Here is a 20,899-nt window from a genome sequence, read left to right as displayed (position 1 = left end):
AAATCAACTATAGCTTAATAAAATAAATTTTAAAAAAATTTTAATAGAGTTTGATATTAAGGCAATATTTTTAATGTACCTAATAAATCCTCAAATGGTCAATATCAAAATCTATAAGTTAGGAAAATCATGAATACACAGAATTGGTTATGTAAATATGCACACATACCTTTATCCTTCTTAAAATCCAAAGCATCTTCTTTATCGGTCACTATTTCCTTCATATTGATAATACTCTGGTGGGTAAGCTGCCGGAGAATTTTAATTTCTCGAATTGCTGTAATGGGAAAGCCTTCCTTTTCATTATCCAGGCGTACTTTTTTTAAGGCTACCATTTCTCCTATTAGAAAAGTAAATAAAATCAGGTTACCAGCTGACAAAACTAAGTAACATTTAAAATTTTTATTTTATTTTTTAATATTATTTTTATTGTTTCTTTTCAGCTGCACCAGGTAGTTTGTGGGAATCTTAGTTCCCTGACCACGGATCAAATCCATGCCCCCTGCAGTACAAGTGTGGAGTACTAACCACTGGACCAGCAGGGAATTCCCTAAATTTTTATTTTAATTCATAATTTCAGTTCCTACCTCTTGAAATTACAAACCACAAAATATATTTTAGTTTCCAATATACCAAATTATAATATTTATGGTTCAAAAAGTCTCTGGTTAAATAAATTAAGGGATATTTATCAAACTATGGAATATTATACAACTGTTAAAAAGGATAAAGTAGGTCTATATTATTAGCACTGTTATTTTATACTAAGATATACTAAATGAAAAAAGCTAGATAACAAAGAGTAGATATATTACACTACCATTTTTTAAAAAGTGAAGAGGGGAGGCTAAATATACCTAATATGCTTATACATGCATAAAATCTCTCTGAACAGATGAGAAAACTCTGGACATTGTGCAGATAAGAAAATATGCTCAGATCTATTCCTGTCCAAAGATGCCCAGTTACCCAGTAGTAAAACTGGGATTCAAAATCTGGTTTAGCTCTCTCAAAACTATGTGCTCTTCCCACAACACTAAATGGCCTCATAATTTACATATGAGTGAGTTTTGTATCAGATAATCTAAATATTGAAACACACACAAATCCTATTATAAGAAAAAATTCACTGTAACAGAAGTTTGTTCATTCCACTTCTTTGTAGGGGAAAAAGAAGGAATTCTGTACTTACAAATTTTCCAAAGGAAGGACGTTTTTCCTTTTAATCATTAAAAATTACTTGATTTTTTTAATAGAAATCTAAAATGTATGATTCCTTGTTTTATAATTTAATCTCTTTTGATAATGCAGAATCATCATGATAAATATTACTTTATTGCTGCATGCTATAACTGCCTTCAGAGTTTCTATGCATAAGGTAGCCTCGCTTATACTAAGTGCCCTCAAACACCTATGCTATTTTATCTATTGGTTTACTTCAACAAGAAATTATAAATAAAGATTAAACACTGACTCTAAGCACTATTTATTAGTAAAATACATGGCGTCTAACACAGTTACTTTTTCCTCTGCCCCAAGGCCTTTTAAAACTTTCTCTCAGGGGACTTCCCTGGTGGCCCAGTGGTTAAGAATCTGCCTTCCGGGGCTTCCCTGGTGGCCCAGTGGTTAAGAATCCCCCTGCCAATGCAGGGGACATGGGTTCGAGCCCTGCTCCGGGAAGATGCCACATGCCACGGAGCAACTAAGTCCATGCACCACAACTACTGAGCCTGCGCTCTAGGACCCGCGAGCCACGACTCCTGAAGCCCGCGCGCCTACAGCCCATGCTCCGCAACAAGAGAAGCCACCGCAATGAGAAGCCCGCGCACCACAACGAAGAGTAGCCCCTCTCGTCGCAACTAGAGAAAGCCCGCGCGCAGCAACCAAGACCCAATGCAGCCAAAAATAAATAAATAAAATAAATAAATTTATTAAATACAAAAAAAAAAGGAGAATCCGTCTTCCAATTAGGGAACTAAGATCCCACATGCCATGGGGCAACTGAGCCGGCATGCCCCAACTACTGAGCCTGTGTGCTCTGGAGCCCGCACACCACAACTAGAGAGCCCGTGTGCCGCAACTACTGAGCTCACACGCTCTGGAGCCTGCGTGCCACAACCAGAGACAAGCCTGCGTGCCGCAACAAAGAGCCCACGCGCCACAATGAAAGATCCCATATGCCGCAACGAAGATCCCAATGCAGCCAAAAACAAAACAAAACAAAAAACCATGTATGTATATACACCCCATTACATGTACTCATATCTTACATAAGTGCATACATAAAACGAAACAAAAAACAAGATGCAACAATACCATGATAAATCCAAATTTAACTTTTTTTTTCTGAAAATTCCTCAAGTTATACATTAGAAGAGAAACATGAATTAAGCACATTCCATAGGCCCAAAGATCCAAAGCATTTGGCATTCTTACCAGTGTCTTTATCCCTGGCCTTGTAAACTTGTCCATAGGTACCTTCTCCAATAATTCCGATGATATCAAATTTATCCACGCAGCGTTTTCCCCAGTCAATGTCTTTTTCTTTGATTTCACCATAGCGAGGCCCACATATTCTATCAAATATAGTTCTGAAGTTTTTATATACAATCAAGCAAAGTGAATAAACTGTTTAATACTCAATATCCACCCTCCATACCCAATCTTAAATCATTTATTTCCCCTCACCCTTGCATACTTGTGATCATCCAAGACAGGCAACACTGTGAGGTGGTATTATAAATTATCATGAAAGTCAAGGTATTTCTCCATACTGACTCTCCTTCTGTAGACTAACACTTAAAGTGGGAAAGAGAAGTAATAAAGTTTGTATGAAGGACTTTCAGAAATACAATATAATTTTTCAGTGAGGGGACAAAACCAACACCGGTTCAAAGATTCAAAGTTCTCTAAACAACCTCCAGAGTATTTTTTCATTCATTGCCAATGTGTATATATTTATCTGCTTTCAAAAACCAGAAGTTTAATAATGAACTTTACCAAAAATCTAACCATAAAGCGTATTGACAAATTTAGACTTATGGCTAGATAAAATTATCTTAAAAATGGAAGCACCAGAAAGATTTTCAGTCTAAGAGAGTATAAAAATATTAATATTATCAACCCTTAGGAATCTACATTTTAAGTATGTATTATATATAACAAATATTTGATATTCTTCAAAAAGATATGTAATTTTGTAGTATCTTAATATTCTGGCAGGTAAGAGAATTTAAGTAAAGGAATAAAGCTACAATACTCAAGGAGAGACTCTTTTTAAAGTTTTCTAGCTTTCTACTCCACACTAGAAAATCACCTCATATTCTTATACTAGACACTACGTGAAACAGCAATTCTAAAATCAGATCTAACTCTAAGTCTTACTTACACTTTCCCTTGGTTAAGCAGAAATAAAAAAAGGAATCATCATTCTCCCTCTGCCCTTAACTGATGAACAGGTTTCAAGGGAAAGAGTTATCTCTAGGCACTTACTTGAAGCTAATTTAGGATACAGATTTCAAACCTTCTTCCACTCCACCTCTTGCAAAATCAAGAATGCATTTAGTTATGGGAGCAAATAAAAGCAAAGGAAAACATAGCAGCTTGCCCATTACTAATTTTGTCTGGGCTCACTGAATGCTGATTTCCACCTTGCCCAATTTCAATATTTGTTTTTTAAATATCTTAATTATAGAAATTTTCTTCAACATATATAATATCCCAAGAAATTAATACATTACAAACTGAGAGGGAAAATTTAATTTGGTTTTATGAGTCATTCTGAATAAGTACTCAGGCAATTATGAAAAAAATTTTTTTTCAAAGCTCCAATAAAAGTTATTCATATACTTAAGTTGAAAGAGTACATTTTTTATTATTTTAAACTTAATTTTGGACTTTATGATTTTATGATGATCCAGAATCATCTCTGGCCAATTTAAGAGCAGGTAGAAAGCAAGCACATACTTAGGCCTCCTTTTACTATGTAACTGTGTTGCTGTTTTCTTTTCCTCTGGACTCTTTGAGAGATCATCTCCTCCTGGTAGCTCAGGGGGCAGTGGTAAATCAGCAAGTAAACATCGTAGTTTCTTTTCTACTTCTTTTTTAACTGCTTTTACTGAAATATTTCCTCGTAAGCTAAAAAGAAAGGAGTCAGACAAATAAAACACAAAAATTTATTTCACTGAGAAATAAAAATGCATTTATATAGCACACAATGGCAAAAGACTAAACTGAGTTTCTTTACTTTCCAGCTAAAATAATATACTATATTCAACTGCAAAAATATAAAATTTGGGGGCAAAAATGATACAGAATTAGATAAAAACTAAGGAAATCTGAACAAAGTATGGACTTTAGTTACTAATAATGTATCAATATTGGTTCATTAATTGTAACAAATGTACCATACTAATAATGCTAGATGTTAATAATGAAGAAACTGAGTGGAGGGTATATGGGAACCCTCTGTAATATCATTATAACTTTTTTGTAAATCTAAAACTGTTCTAAAAAATAGTCTATTTTTAAAAAAGATATAGAATTACTATAAAACTGTAAATTAAAACTGAAAGTCAACTAGTCATGCTTTATGGGAAAATTCATTAGTTTTATAATGGCATTTGGTTTGATGCTGGTAGACAGACAAAAAGCTATTTTGTTTTAAGAAATAAATAAACCACATGCTATTATTTATCTGGCCCATTTAAATAACTACAAAGAACAAATTTAGCTTCATCCCTTTTCAGAATTAATTTTTCCTGAATTGGACAATGATTCTTTAAAAAAATTTTTAAGGCTCTAGCTTATCAGAATTACAGGTGAAAATTAAGCTCAGTTAGTTTTATACTTTTTTGAATGTATTAAGACCTCTGATTTTTTAAACTATATCTTAACCTGGTAATTGATTATTTTAAACCTCCCAGACACTACAAAATCTGTTTAACAATATAACATGTTGAAAGAGAATATTACAACGATAATAAAATTTGGACTTCACATACTTTCATAGCAGTTATGAGTCCCAGAATTAAAAATTTTAGTGAAACTACACTACTGTGGTCAGAAACTACTAATGATGTTAACAATATAAATCATTTCATTTTAATTATAACTTCTCCTACTCATGTTGGACTTTAATATTATTGTACAATATACGGTCTTTTAATACCATCTGATAAAAACTATCAATAAAATTGTGACTTTCCTTCACAACCCCATGTTACTAGAAAGTAATCTTTAATAGGGAAAACAAGCTCAAAAGGAAATTGGACTGCAGTTGTATTTTTATAGTAATGGTGTCATATAGCCCACTTTTCAATTTTCATGTCCCTCCATTCAACAAATATTCATTATACAGGTCTATGTGCTAGGTATTACATAGGCACTATAGTTTTAACAACAAAACAATTCACAAATACATTAAGATACATACAGTTCCTCTCAGAAAGGAGGTTACAGTCTTTTGGAGGCATCAGAAAGCAGCAGGATAAAGTACTGTACAGACTAATTTCCAGAGTAATATGGTACTAAAGGGTAGCTAACTCAGGACTGAAAGACAGTAAAAGCTTCTTTCTAGGAAAGGTACCACTTGAACTCTGTCTGAAAATAATTCTATTTAAAATAATTTATTTAGAGAACTGTAGTCTCTAACTTGTAATTAGACCTCAGTCCAAAATTTGCATTTGTCCAAAAATTCAAATCAATGGGGGGGAGGGGAGGCTAGAAGTCTTAATTTTACTTATAATTTAACATTTAAAAGACTGCCTATATTCAAATATATCATTATATGAACTACCAAATTCAGCAAGGCTCCCAGACTTAAGAGAAATGAAATATTAGTTTCCAAAAATAACACTATATAATTAAAAACATTATATTTTCACTGAATACCTGCAATAACCAAATAGGGTATGTGATGAGTTTTTAAAAGTCTCCATATACTACAGAAACAAAAAACAACAAAATGCCTTAACCAGAAATGTATAAGACCAAGAGAAGAAAATTAAAACATATGGCTGATGAACATAAAACTAGACCAGAATGAATGAAAAGAAATGATGTTTTCATATGGGAAACTGTAATCCTGTAAATCTGTCAGTCTCCAAATTAATCATTGCATTTAACCAAGTCCCAAACAAAAATCAAGCAAGACAAGCCAAATGATCATAAAATCTGTCTAATAAAGGCACAAAATGCCAACACTGGGCCCAAGTTCATTTATAGCAGTGTTGAAGTTGAGGCTGAATGGCCGGGTTATTCACTAACCAGTAATTTACTCCATCCCTTTACTTTTACATTACTACCTACTCCTATAATAGAAATCTGACTTTGAGAGCCAACATACTATGCACCTAAGAAGTTAAAACAAAAAAGTATTGGCAAAGAAATAATACAATATGTTAATAAAAAATAGAGTCCAGAAACACACAGATATCTATAAGAATTTTTATATATGGTACCACAAATCAGTGAGATAGATTATTCAGTAAATGACATTAGCAACAACTGATCTATTAGTCCAGGGGTGATGCGAGAGAGCACATAATCAGACCATGTCTTTCTTCTACATATAATAACCAAAAACAAATTTCTGTGAGATGTGAGTTAACCTTTAAAAATGTTTTAAACCTGTAAGTTTTAAAGGAAAAATTATAGATCCAACTACATTCAAAATGGAAAACACCCATGTAGCCAAAAACAAAAATAAGTCTCAAAGACAAGCAAAAGACTGTGAGAGGCACAGGTCAAGACCCCTAACATAAGCAGTACCTATAAATCAATTAGAAAAAAGATAATAATCTTAAGGAAAAGTCAGTATAAAACATGAACAAGCAATTCACTGAAAAATAAAGCCAACAAATGTTTAGAAAGATGCTATATAACCAGAAAAATGCAAAATTAATCACATATTTTAAAGATTTTCAAAATTGGCAATATTTAGTGTTAGCTGAAGCAGTTTCATACACTTGGGTGCATAAATTGGTACACAATCTTACTAAGATTCAATTTGGCAGTTTCCATCAAATTTTTAAATGTGGATACTTTGACCTCACAGCTATCCTATAAAAATTGCTCACATGTACATAAAATATTAATGTATAAGGAGAATTTAATAGCAAACAATTATAAATCTAAGTATCCATTAATCAACAGAATAGTTAATAAGAGAGTGATGCATCCACTTCCATGTACAGGAATATTGAACCTATCTCTACCAACCTGGAAAGATCTCCAACACATTAAAGAAAAAAAAAGAAGTGAAGGAATATTGTGCATGGTATGATCCTAATTTTAAAAAAAATGATTTATTACATGTAAACATATAGTTAACAGTCTATCTTATGATTTTCGAAGAGTAATGGATTCCAGGGCTGGGAGAGAAGCAAAGTTCAAAGTGAGCCTAAAAGATATTGTTTGGCTAGGAAGCAAGGAAGCACTCAAAAATAAAATGAGTCATATCAAAAGGACAAAGGAGTTAGCATAAAGGAGTTCCCACTGGCCAAATTTCAGACAATCAAATTTGGAGCATCAAAAAGAAGAGTGGCTCAATGTTCATTGCAGCTCTATTTACAAGACAGGACATGGAAGCAACCTAAGTGTCCACTGACAGAGGAATGGATAAAGATGTGGCACATATATACAATGGAATATTACTCAGCCATAAAAAGAAACGAAATTGAGTTATTTGTAGTGAGGTGGATGGACCGAGAGTCTGTCATACAGAGTGAAGTAAGTCAGAAAGAGAAAAACAAATATCGCATGCCAACACATATATATGGAATTTAAAAAAGAAAAAAAAATGGTTCTGATGAACGTAGGGCCAGGACAGGAATAGAGATGCAGACGCAGGGAATGGACTTGAGGACACGGGGAGGGGGAAGGGTAAGCTGGGACAAAGTGAGAGAGTGGCATGGACATATATACACTACCAAATGTAAAACAGATGGCTAGTGGGAAGCAGCCACATAGCACAGGGAGATCAGCTCGGTGGTTTGTGACCACCTAGAGGGGTGGGATAGGGAGGGAGGGAGGAAGACGCAAGAGGGAGGAGATATGGGGATATATGTATATGTATAGCTGATTCACTTTGTTATAAAGCAGAAACTGACACACCATTGTAAAGCAATTATACTCCAATAAAGATGTTAAAAATATATACTTATAATAAAATTAAAAAAAAAAAGAAGAGTGGCTATAAGTGATGTTGAATCGATCTTTGGCCACACATGTCAGTAGTAGTACTCAGGAGTCTTAAAAAACTTCAATATGCTTGAAACATACAAACACTTTCAAAGCAAAAAGAGCAAAGACACAATAAAAGAGAAAAGACAGAAAAGAAGGTGGGTCAAAAAAATTTTGTTAATGGCCAAGTATGAAATGTGCCACCATCTTGTTAAAAACAGATGCACAAAGAATATCCTCCTTAATAAGCAGTCACCTGGGCACATCCTGAATTCTTGAAAACATCACCACTAAAAATTTACCCCTGTAGCACATATGAAAAATAAGGTAGAGAACAACCAGTCTCACTGGTCCAGAATCACTAGATTCTCAGCAACTGGCTTATTCTCACTAATGAAGTGACTCAATTCTGCGTTCATGCCTCTCTGTCCTGGACAGCCCACTCCAGGACTCATCAAAATTACACATCACTACTCTTATGACCCTTTGGTGTTCCTAGAGAACAGGCAAACCTGCAAATACCACAATTAGAATAGTATAACTGGATAACACCTGATCATATTGGATGGAGTCCCTCAGCAACATTTTTGGTTGTAGAAAAAAGATGCCTCAGAGGGCATGAAACACAGAAATTATATTCAATACTTTATTTTCTGTTTGTTTGAAATTATAAAATTGTCATAATGCTGGCCAAAGTGAGCACTTGCAAGACCTGCCCACATGGAATTTCTATCCACTTGTTTTCAAATTCTCAGATGTCAGCTAGGAAAACTGACCATATAGTTGCTTTTTAACAAAAAGGGGAAGGGGAGGGGAACAGCTATAATTTCTTCATAAAAATAAGAATGAAAAAGGTTAAGTCAACTGGCAAATATCACACAACAGCATAAAGCTTCTATCCTAGCATACATTTGAGAAACATTCTTAGAAGTGCATTTACATTTACTCTTACCTTCATCCTCTTAAAAATGTTTCAAAATAAAGTACAAGCCACACCCCCAACATTCACAGCAGAAATGTGTAAACAATTTAGAGGAAAGCATAAACACATTTCCATAATATGTAATTAATCTCTAATTGCAAAAAATTAAGTCAATAAAACACTAAAAAGTGATGTATTCGTAAAGCCACCTAAAGTAATAAATTTATAAGCCACCTAAAGTAATAAATTTATAAGGCCAATGAAAACACTTAGAATAACCAAGATACACGCTATTATCAACCAGGACAGACTCTCTCATAAAATGTCCTGTCTCCGGTAGTATCACCAAGGAATACTCAGCCAAAGAAAATACCAACATTTCTAATTCTCAAGCTCAAGCTGAAACATACATTGTATCCCAGGACAATGGCAATTTTTACCTGGAATTCTTAGCATAAGCTATAATTTTGTCATCCTACAAGCCATGTGCTTCATTTTAAGTTGTACACAATAAAGAAAATTAATTCACTTACTAACAGTCATTATAAAATTTTTTTGGTGGGGGTCAAATAATTTCTCATTTCAAACTTAGATTTTTCTTTAAACAGTCACTGACAAAATTTTTTGCACTTACCTATCAGCATCTTTATCTTCAGGCAGCATGGGAGGCAAAGGTAAGGGTGGTAAGGTAGAGGTCACTAAAGCCACGTGTTGCTCCTTCTCCTTGGCTCCTATGCTTGGTGTAAGTGGTTTGGTTTTCTCTTTAAGAGATACTGGTTCCTCCTTTGTAACAGCAGATTTACCCTCCTTTCCAACTACAACTGCTTTCTTGGTGGCTTTATCTACAATCAAATTATTATCCACCTTTGCTACCTGAAGAGGTGGCTTTGTTTTTGCCTTGTCGTTTTTTAAAGTTCCACTGCTTGAGGGAGAAGGTGCATGCTCAATTTTAAGTTTCTTCACATCCTTCACGTGGTTGGTTTGTGATGCACTGGCACCAGTTTCTGTGTTCCCCTTGGTAGGTGTAGAAGTGTTTGAAGCTTTGGCAGCTTTGGCAGCGGCCTCAGCAGCCTTAGCTGCTTCTGCAGCTTTCGCTGCCTCTGCAGCTCGTGCTGCCTCTGCAGCTCGTGCTTTTTTATTCTTGTTCAATTCAGCTGCCAGGCTACTCTTCAGAGTTAGTGTGCTAGGAGAAATGCTAGAATGACGACTTCTGGATCTAGACAATCTGTGCCTGCTACGAGATCTTGAATGCCTAGATGAGTATGGGCTTCTGCTTCGGGATTTGGCAGACCGTCTGGTGGAAGATAATTAAGATTTAGTCAGTAACTCAGAAAAGTTCAGTTTGAAGTGTACAAAAACTCCTAACTTGAGGCTGTGAAATGAAATAGAAATTACTTAATTTCCAAATCATAATATAGTTTTTGTGAGAGAATTTTTTAAAAGCAGAAAGTGCTTTCAAGTAGAATATTATCTGCTGGTTATACTTTTCCTGAAAATAGACTCTTGATCTCAGTCTGGCCTACAAATGCTCAAAGATGGGGCTGGATGAAAGTAGATCTCTATGAAAAGAAATACTGTAAGAATTAGGAGGAAAAACTATGACAAGGCATTACTGCTGTCTCAAGAAAATAGAAGCAGTCAACAAGGACAACACCAATGGTAGAAGTAGCAGGGTGAAGTCTGACCAAACTTTTACCAGGGAGACAATTTCTACAACTCAAAAGCCCCCCATGCATAAGTTCAGGAGTAAGTAGTGCTCTGTCTACACCAAGAGTGAAAAAAATGAAACCTGTCATCAGGCAGTAAGAAAAAGTCTAAATCTTGGGAACTATCTAACAATGACTGTTCATTTCACTTCTCAAAAATCACTGGAAAACACAAAAATTAACGTATATTCAAAAGTATGGTGGCAACCAAAGTTTCTATGAAACAAATGCAGCACAGCACCAACAGAAATGAAGCTGAGCTTTTCAAATCCACACCTTATCAAAACTTTAAAAAAATATAAGACCAAGGCACTATCAGAGTACTTTGACATATTTGATATGGCTCACTTAATGCTCACATCAACCCCAGTAAAGTATCTGCAGTTTGTAGATAAAACTTGAATCTAAAATATTACCTGAAGTCAAATCCCAATCTCATTAGTAGTTGTACTGGTTATTATCTTGTTGCCACTACCCCATCCCTCCAATACTCTTCTGCCCTACCCTTTGCCCAAAGGAGGCTGACCTCAACAGATGCATCTTCTGGGTTCCAGTGCTATCCATCACTGGCAGATCAGAAGGCAGCGAAAAGCTGGATTATTTCTTTCCAGCTCCCTCCTTCCTATTGGTCACATTTTGTGGCAGAAGCTCTGTCCCTCTACCACCATGGCTCCTGTCAAGCACTGCCTTCTCCACAGCTCTCACCAGGCTCTAATAACACTGTATTTTCCTTGCCCCTTCGAGCTTCCCTCTGTAACTAACGAAAACATCCCTTGTCAGTTTTCTCAATCCACCCCAATCTCTGTAGTCCTCCATTAAAGTTTCTTAAACCATCTGAGTTGGATTCTGTTACCTTCTAGAACCTAACTGTATGCCAGGTCTTAAACCCAGATCTTTTGATTCTAAAGTACACAGAGTCACATTCAACACATTAACATACTACCATGGAGATAGTTCTTATTGAAATTTTGTAGGGGATTTGGTAAATGAAGCAAAGAAATTCCTAAGAACCCATAATTAAAGTGGGAAGAGAAAAGGAAGAACTAGAAATTTTTGTTTATATTTGGCATTAATATATTATGTAATATATACATATGTATTATCCAATATATTTTACAATTCTAGTATGAAGACAAATGATGGTTAGATTTAGGATAAACTCAAATTCAACTTCTCCCTTATTCTTTCAGAAACATTTCAAAATGTACGTAGGGCCAATTAGTGTTCAGCACTGAGCTAGTGTTTCAAACCCCATACTTTACATAAAGTATTTATGTAACATTATTTTAGGTTAACAGGAACACTGGTTTAGTAAACATTTTAATCTAACACTTGCTTAACAAATATTCATATACATCAATCATAAAAATCATCAATGAGCTTACAACTATTCATGGAAATGAGAGGAAATGTTTAGCTAAATATAAAGTAATAAGTTGGTTATAAAATATCTTGGATAACTTTAATATAGGAACAAAAAGTGTCATAATATGAAACACTTGGCCACACTTTTAATTTCCTTTGCCTTCAGAATCTTGGACCTCAAAATAAGACTGCTATGTCAAGTTACTATCCCCTGATCACAGCAGGAGAAAGCAAAGAGACTGTCGTCTCATCAGAGGTAACAGCACAGAACTTTTCCTAAATTAACTTTCCCACACTAGCAAGATTCTGGTCATCAGCTTCATACAGACACAGAAATAATATTTAACTAAGAAATTTATAATCAGTAAACTTTACTTAAGAAAACAGATACAAAGATAAAATCCCAACACAAGTAACTCCTCTGGCCTATTAAAATTCTTATTCTCTTCTGCACAGAATCTAGATAAGAAAGTTGTCAGTAAAGATAAAAATTTTTGACCTATAAAATACATATTTCAGAAATGACATTTTTATGGTATTTGATCCCTAAACCAACTGAAATTCTTCTAGACACACACTCCATTCTTCTCCAATTTTTCTATTTCTCTTAAAAAGTTCCTTAACTTTTCAAATTTCCTGCCCTAGTAAACTTGTACTCTCTCAGGTATTGCATATTTGCTAATCAATTTCAATTACATATTTACTATTTATAACAAACATATTTTGGGAATCTAAAATTAAATAAAAACACAAAACTCAAGTTTAGGTTATTTTTACTAATGATCTAACACTTCAGCCATACAAAGTTATGAGAGTAAGAGAGAAGTGGATCTCTAAGACTACATAATGAATTATGTCATGTCTTATAAAAAGAACTTAAATGGATGGTAGATAGCACATCCTTGTTTTATAGGTAAGATTTTTCTTCTTTTTAAAAATGTTTTTTCTAATATTTCTGTGCTGTAAAATTTACAGTGACCATATATTAGCTGTTTCTTGTTTGTTTTGAATGTTTTTAAGATGTTACAGAATCACGGGGCTTCCCTGGTGGCGCAGTGGTTAAGAATCTGCCTGCCAATGCAGGGGACACAGGTTCAAGCCTTGGCCCAGGAAGATCCCACATGCTGCAGAGCAACTAAGCCCATGCACCACAACTACTGAGCCTGCACTCTAGAGCCCGCGAGCCACAACTACTGCAGCCGCATGCCACAACTACTGAAGCCCGCACGCCTAGAGCCCGTGTTCTGCAACAAGAGAAGCCACCACAATGAGAAGCCCACACACCACAATGAAGAGTAGCTCCCACTCGCCACAACTAGAGAAAGCCCATGCACAGCAACAAAGACCCAACATGGCCATAAATAAATAAATAAAATTTTTAATTAAAAAAAAAAAGAAATTACAGAATCTTTTTAGAAGCTTTCGCAAATTCATACAACTCAAAGCAGAACCTGGGGGCTTCCCTGGTGGCACAGTGGTTAAGAATCCACCTGCCAATGCAGGGGACATGGGTTCGAGCCCTGGTCCAGGAAGATCCCACATGCCACAGAGCAACTAAGCCCATGTGCCACAACTACCGAGCCCGCGTGCCACAACTACCGAGCCCACGTGCCACAACTACTGAATCCGGCACACCTAGAGCCCGTGCTCCGCAACAAGAGAAGCCACCACAATGAGAAGCCTGTGCAGTGCAACGAAGAGTAGCCCCCGCTCGCCGCAACTAGAGAAAGCCTGCGCGCAGCAATGAAAACCCAATGCAGCCAAATATAAATAATAAAGTAAAATAGATAAATTTATTAAAAAAAAAAAAAGCAGAACCAGGATAAAAAATCCAGTATCTAAAACCCAACTGGTTAGTGCTCACTGTTAATTCGGTTAGTGTTCCTTAGAGAGAGAGCATGGTGTACTGTTCACTAGACTATATCACACAATCTCTCCAAGAGTCCAGGTCTTCTGCAATTGTGCCTAATTAGCAAACACTGATTCTTAAAATTTTTACTATAATAATATTCAATCCCTCATTATATAAAATAATATGTAACAGCAGTATCCAATAGAACTTTCTGGGATGGTGGAAACGTTCAATGCATGTGATGTCTCCTATGGTAGTCACTATTCACAATATTTTTTAGCCTAATTTTTCTACCCTGCTTATTTCACATGCTAATAGTAGCTATGTCCATTCATATCTTGTTGCTAAGCCCCCATAAAGGTATGAAAGTGATTCCCATGCAAGGATGGTTCAACATACGCAAATCAATAAATGTGATATACCACATTAATAAAATGAAGGATAAAAAATCATATGAGTATCCTAACAAATGCAGAAAAAGCGTTTGATAAAATTCAACATCCTTTCACTATAAAAACGAAACATATGGTTACTAGAGGGGAAAGCGGGGCAGGGATAAATTGGGAGATTGGGACTGACATATACACACTAATATATGTAAAACAGGTAACTAATAAGGACCTACCGTATAGCACAGAGAACTCTATTCAATACTCTGTAATGACCTATATGGGAAAAGAATCTAAAGAACAGTAGATATATGTGTATGTATAACTGATTCATTTTGCTGTACAGTAGAAACTAACACAACATTGTAAATCAACTATACTCCAATAAAAAATTTTTTAATTAAATAAAAATAAAAACTAAACAGATTGGGCACAGAAGGAACACACCTCAACACAATAAACGCTAGATATGACAAGCCCACAGCTAATATTATACTCAACAGTGAAAAACTGAAAACTTTTCTCTAAGATCAGGAATAAGATAATGATGCCCACTCTTACCACTTTTATCCAACACAGTATTGGAAGTCCTAAACATAGCAATTAGGCAAGAAAAAGAAATAAAAGACATCAAAATCAAAAAGTGAAAAGGAAAATGTTCTTTGTTTGCAGATGACATGAACTTACAGACAGAAAACCCTTTAAAGACTCCACCAAACACCTGTTAGAATAAACAATTTCAGTAAAGTTACAGGATACAAAATCAGTATAAAAACTCAGTTGTGTTTCTATGCACTAATGACAAACTGTTGGAAAGACAAAATAAGAAAACAATCCCATTTATAAAAGTATCAAAAAGAATAAAGTACTTTGGAATAAATTTAACCAAGAAGATGAAAGAAATTGAAAAAGAAATATACGGAAAGATATTCCATGCTCATGAATTGGAAGAATTATTAAAATGTCCATACTACCCGAAGTAATCTACAAATTCAATGGAACCCCTATCAAAATTCCAATGGCATTTTTCACAAAAATAGGAAAAAAACCCTAAAAATCATATGGAACCACAAAAGACCCTGAACAGCAAGAGCAATCTTGAAAAAGAAGAACAGAGCTAGAAGCATCAACTTTCTGATTTCAAACTATATTACAAAGTTACAGTAATCAAAACAGTATGAGACATGGACCAATGGAACAAACTGGAGTCCAGAAATAAACCCATGCACATATGGCCAATTAATTTTCTACAAAGGAGTCAAGAATATACAACGAGAAAAGGATGATCTCTTCAATAAATGGCATCGGAAAAGCTGGATAGCCATACGCAAAAGAATAAGACTGGGCCTCTATTTTAAACCACATACAAAAATCAACTCAAAATGGATTAAAGACTTGAACATAAGATTTGAAACCATAAAACTCCTAGAAGAAAAAGAAGGGGGTAAACTCTTTGATACTGATCTTGGCAAAGGTTTATCAAAAGCAAAAATAAACAAGTGGGGCTACATCAAACTAAAAAACTTATGCACAGCAAAGGAAACCACCAACAAAACAAAAAATCAACCTACAGAATGGGAGAAAATATTTTTGATAAGGAGTTTATATCCAAAATATACAAAGGGGATTTCCCTGGTGGTCCAGTGGTAAAGAATCCGCCTTACAATGCAGGGGACATGGGTTCGATCCCTGGCCAGGAAGCTGGGATCCCACATGAAGCGGGGCAACTAAGCTCGCGCACCTCAACTAGACAGCCTGTGTGTCGCAAACTACAGAGCCCATGCACTCTGGAACCCGCGTGCCACAACTACAGAGCCCATGCGCCCTGTAGCCTGTGTGCCACAACTAGAGAAGAGAAAACCCACACGCCACAACTAGTGAGAAGCCCACGCGATGCAACAAAGATCCCGCATGCTGCAACTAAGACCGGACGCAGCCAAAAATAAATAAATAAATAAATCTCAAAATATACAAGGAACTCATACAACTCAGAGAGCAAAAAAAGCAAATGAACCAATTAAAAAGTGGGCAAAGGGGACTTCCCTGGTGGTCCAGTGGTTGAGACTCTGTACTTCCAATGCAGGGGGTGTGGGTTCAATTCCTGATCAGGGAACTAAGATCCCACATGCCATGCGGCACAGCCAAAAATTAATTAATTAGTTAATTTTAAAAAACATTTGTTTAAAAAAAAAGTGGGCAAAGGACCTGAAGAGACTTTGCAACACATCCAAATGGCTAACAGGTACCTGAAAAGGTGCTCAATATCACTAATCATCAGGGAAATGCAATTCCACAATGAGATACCTCCACATACCCGCTTGAATGTTTATTATCAAAAGGCAAGAGATAACAAATGCTGGTGAGAATGCAGAGAAAAGGGAACCCTGGTACACTGTTGTTAGGAATGTAAATTGACACAGCCACCATAGAAAACCATGTGGAAGCAAATCTAGAAGTCAAAAAATAGAACTATTGGCAATCCACTTCTGGGTATACATCCGGAGGATATGAAATCACTACCTCAAAGAAATATCTGTACAGGCATACCACCGCAATAAAGCAAATTTGCAATAAAGCAAGTCACACAAACTTTTTGGTTTCCCAGCACATAAAAAGCTGTTTACACCATACTATAGTCTATTAAGTGTGCAATAGCATTATGCCTAAAAAAACAGTGTACATACCTTAATTTTAAAAATTAATGGTGTTGGGAAAATGGCACCAACAGACTTGTTCAATGCAGGGTTGCCACAAACCTTCAGTTTGTAAAAAACACAGTGTCTGAGAAGCACAATAAAACAAGATATGCCTGTACTCCCATGTTCACTGCAGTACTATTCATAAGAGCCAAGATATGGAAACAATCTAAGTGTTTATGAACAGATGAATGGATAAAGAAAATGTGGGCATGTGTTTAATATTATGCAGCCTTAAAAAAAGAGGAAATCCTGCCATTTGTGACAACACAGATGAACCTGGAGAGTGTTATGCTACGTGAAATAAGCCAGGAAAGACAAATACTGCATGGTATCACTTATATGTGGAATCTTAAAAAAAAAAAAAAAAAAAGTCAAACTCAAAGGAAGATAGAAGAGAAAGGTGATTGCCAGGGGCTAGAGGGTGGGGGAAATGGGGACAGGTTGGTAAAAAGGTACAAATTTCAGTTTTGAGATGAATAAGGTCAGGACTTCCCTGGTGGTACAGTGGGTAAGACTCCATGCTCCCAGTGCAGGGGGCCTGGCTTCAAGCCCAGGGCAGCGAACTAGATCCCCACATGCATGCTGCAACTAAGAGTTTGAATGCCACAACTAAGTAGCCCACATGCCGCAACTAAGGAGCTGGCAAGCTGCAACTAAGGAATCCTGGAGCTGCAACTGAGGAGCCCGCCTGCCACAACTTAGACCCAGTGCAACCAAATAAATAAATATTTTTTTAAAAAGATGAATAAGGTCTAAGAACCTAATGTATATAACATGGTGACTATAGCTATAACACAGTGTTGTATAATTAGAAGTAATTTGCTAAGAGAGTTGAACTTAAGTATTCTTACCCCCCCCCAAAAAAAGAGGTAAATATGTGAGGTGATGAATGTGTTAACTTGATTGTGAGAAGCCTCTCACAATGTATACATATATCAAGTCATCACTGTTGACACCTGAAATATGTTACAATTTTATTTGTCAATTATATCTCAACAAACTGGGGGGGGGGGAATGATTCCCAAAGTGAAAACAAGCACTATATAAATATAACGTGGTATTATTTTTCAAAAACCGGCCTCTCTCAATCATCCCTTTAGTCACTGTCTCAGTCAAAACTCTAAATATTCCTGTAAAATTTGCCATGCATTAGTATTATAACAGCTCTATTAAGTTTAACAGGACTATGGCAGCCTCTTAAATTTACCCCTTGTTTCAAAACTAATCTGTATCTAATCCAGACTTACATGCAAAGTGAACACTTTCCTCTAAAATCTGCTCCCTGCCATTCTGTATTTTTAATTTCACCACTCTCCTCTACCCATTTACCCAGCTTAGAAATCTTCCCAGTTTTCTGCTGCCCATACCACATGCCATCAACTGTCTCATTTTATTGATTCTAACTCTACATTCCCTTACATCCATAATCCCTTGTATGTTTCCTATTCCTGCTGTAAAAAATTATCCACAGATTTAGTGGCTTAAACAACACAAATGTATTATCTTACAGTTCTGGAAGTCAGAAGTCCAAAAATCAATCTCACTGGGCTAAAATCAACATGTCACCAGGGCTTTGTTCCTTCTACAGTCTTGGGAAAATCTGTTTCCTTACCCTTTCCAGCTTCTAAAGACTGTCCGTTCCTTGGTTCATGGTCCCACATCATCTGACTTTGGTTCATGGTCCTTCCATCATCACATTTCCTCTCTCCCTCTGCTTCTATCATCACATGGCCTTTTCTGACCCTGACTTTCCTGCTTCCTTTTACAAAGACCCTTGTGTTTACATAGGACCTACAATCCAGGATAATCTCTCCATCTCCAGGATCCCTATTTTAATCTAAAAAGGTCCCTTTTGCCAAGTAAAGTAACATTATCACAGGTTCACATGGACATCTTTGAGGGGGCCATTATTCACATCTTCCTCTTCTATTCTCAAGGCCACTGTTCTATTTCAGACCTCATTACCTCTCCTCTAGGTTACCTTATCATCTTAAAAATAACTGATCTCTTTAAATCAAATCTCTCCTTGCCCCAATTATTTCTACAGACACCATAACCACACTAATCCTCACTTTTCAGTGATTATTACATGTCTCAAATTCACTCACTTTCCTTCTCTTTTTAGTAACTATTCCAAACCTTCACACCTTCTTCAAGCTCACAATATTCCCAAAGTCTTTTCTTAAAATCACTTTACTTCTTTTTCACAGAAAAAAACAAAGGTTATTGGGTATGTTTCCTGCCTGCAAACTTTTTTTTTTTTAATTTTATTTTTATTTATTTTGGCTGCATTGAGTCTTCGTTGCTGCACGCGCGAGGGCTTTCTCTAGCTGCGGCGAGCAGGGGCTACTCTTTGTTGCGGTGCGTGGGCCTCTCACTGCAGTAGCTTGTCTTGTTGCAGAGCACAGGCTCTAGGCACATGGGCTTCAATAGTTGTGGCACGTGGGCTCAGTAGCTGTGGCACATGGGCTTAGTTGCTCCGCCCTGCCTGCAAACTTAATCCGTATCTCCATCCACTTTATATTCCACCTGATCTCAGAGCAGAGGTGTTCCTCTTTCTATCTAAGGCTAACTCCTGTAATAATACTTTCAATCCCATATTCTCTAGATCCTTACTTCAGAGTTTGGCCCACAAACCAAAGCAGCATCAGCTTCATCTGGGAGTTTATGAGAAATGCTGTATCTCAGGCCCCAACCCAGACCTTCTGATTCAGAATCTGCATTTCAACAAAAGCCCCATTATAGTTTGAGATGCTCTATGCTAGGCTCCTCTAGGGAGGAGGAGATGAGATGCTCTATGCTAGGCTCCTCTAGGGCTACTCCATTACTTGTGACTTCAACCTTTTGCTGTCTATTCACTATTTCCCCTCAGGAAATAAATAACTCAAGACTCTAAGATCTTTAAAAACAGACAAGAAAAAACAAGCAATAAATGGCACCTTGATATTGTATCTTTATCTCTCCTTCCAATTACAGCCAAATTCTCATCCACCCCACATACTCCTCAAACCACTCTAATCTGGCTTATATGTCCTCACTGTAATCATTGAAGTGACCAATGACCTACCTCTGGAGGAAAAATAAAGGGAAAAGGAAAGAAAAATATCAATATCTATGATGACAATGTTGACTATACCCTTAAAAAACACTTTCTAACCACTTCCACTACCGTTTTTTTCTTGATTGTTTTTTTACTTCTATGGCCATTTCTCAGTGCTCCTTAAGGTTCCTCTTCTTCATTATATCCATTCTCCCACGTCCCCATGATAACTTAATTCATACATATGTATGGCTTAAATTATTACCTAAACATAGATTACCCCCCGAAGTCATCCTCCACCCCTCCCAAATATCCTAAATGCACCTTCAACACAATACAGCTGAAGCTATTAGGCTTCCTCTCCAAATCCACGCCCTTTCTCCTTAAATATACCCTATCCTCAGGCAATGGTACCCACTGAAGTAGCAGAAATCCAGAAGTCATTCTATATTCCACCTGATCCCTTTCCTCCCTTCTCCCGTATCCAACTGATCTCCAAGTCCTGTCAATTCTACATCTCAAGCATGTCTCCAATTTTCGAGGCTCTTTATCCCCTTAGCTACTATTTCACATGAGGTCCTACCTCATCTTTTACTTTGCCCAGTGTAATAGTCTCCTTATCAGTTTCCCCACTTCGAGTCTCTACCTTTTGCAATTTACTGCCACCTGAATCTTTCAGTTACCCTCTATCAAAATTCTTCATAGCCTTGCACTGCACACAAAACCTTGTCCAGCCATCCCA

At 36.3% G+C, this 20,899-nt stretch overlaps 1 protein-coding gene across 1 annotated transcript in view; it reads right to left on the bottom strand.

Annotated features, from left to right (window-relative positions):
* Nucleotides 1-20,899, bottom strand: part of CDK13 (cyclin dependent kinase 13) — a 107,925-nt gene that overhangs the window by 68,537 nt on the left and 18,489 nt on the right. The window contains 4 exon segments of the mRNA XM_024732945.1: nucleotides 170-340; nucleotides 2,437-2,576; nucleotides 3,967-4,137; nucleotides 9,741-10,400. Coding sequence (XP_024588713.1) covers nucleotides 170-340; nucleotides 2,437-2,576; nucleotides 3,967-4,137; nucleotides 9,741-10,400 — 1,142 coding nt within the window.

This window comes from Neophocaena asiaeorientalis, unplaced genomic scaffold, assembly GCF_003031525.2.
Source record: "Neophocaena asiaeorientalis asiaeorientalis breed wild unplaced genomic scaffold, Neophocaena_asiaeorientalis_V1.1 scaffold56, whole genome shotgun sequence".
NCBI lineage: Eukaryota > Metazoa > Chordata > Mammalia > Artiodactyla > Phocoenidae > Neophocaena > Neophocaena asiaeorientalis.
This window is presented reverse-complemented; position numbering and strand designations above follow the sequence as displayed.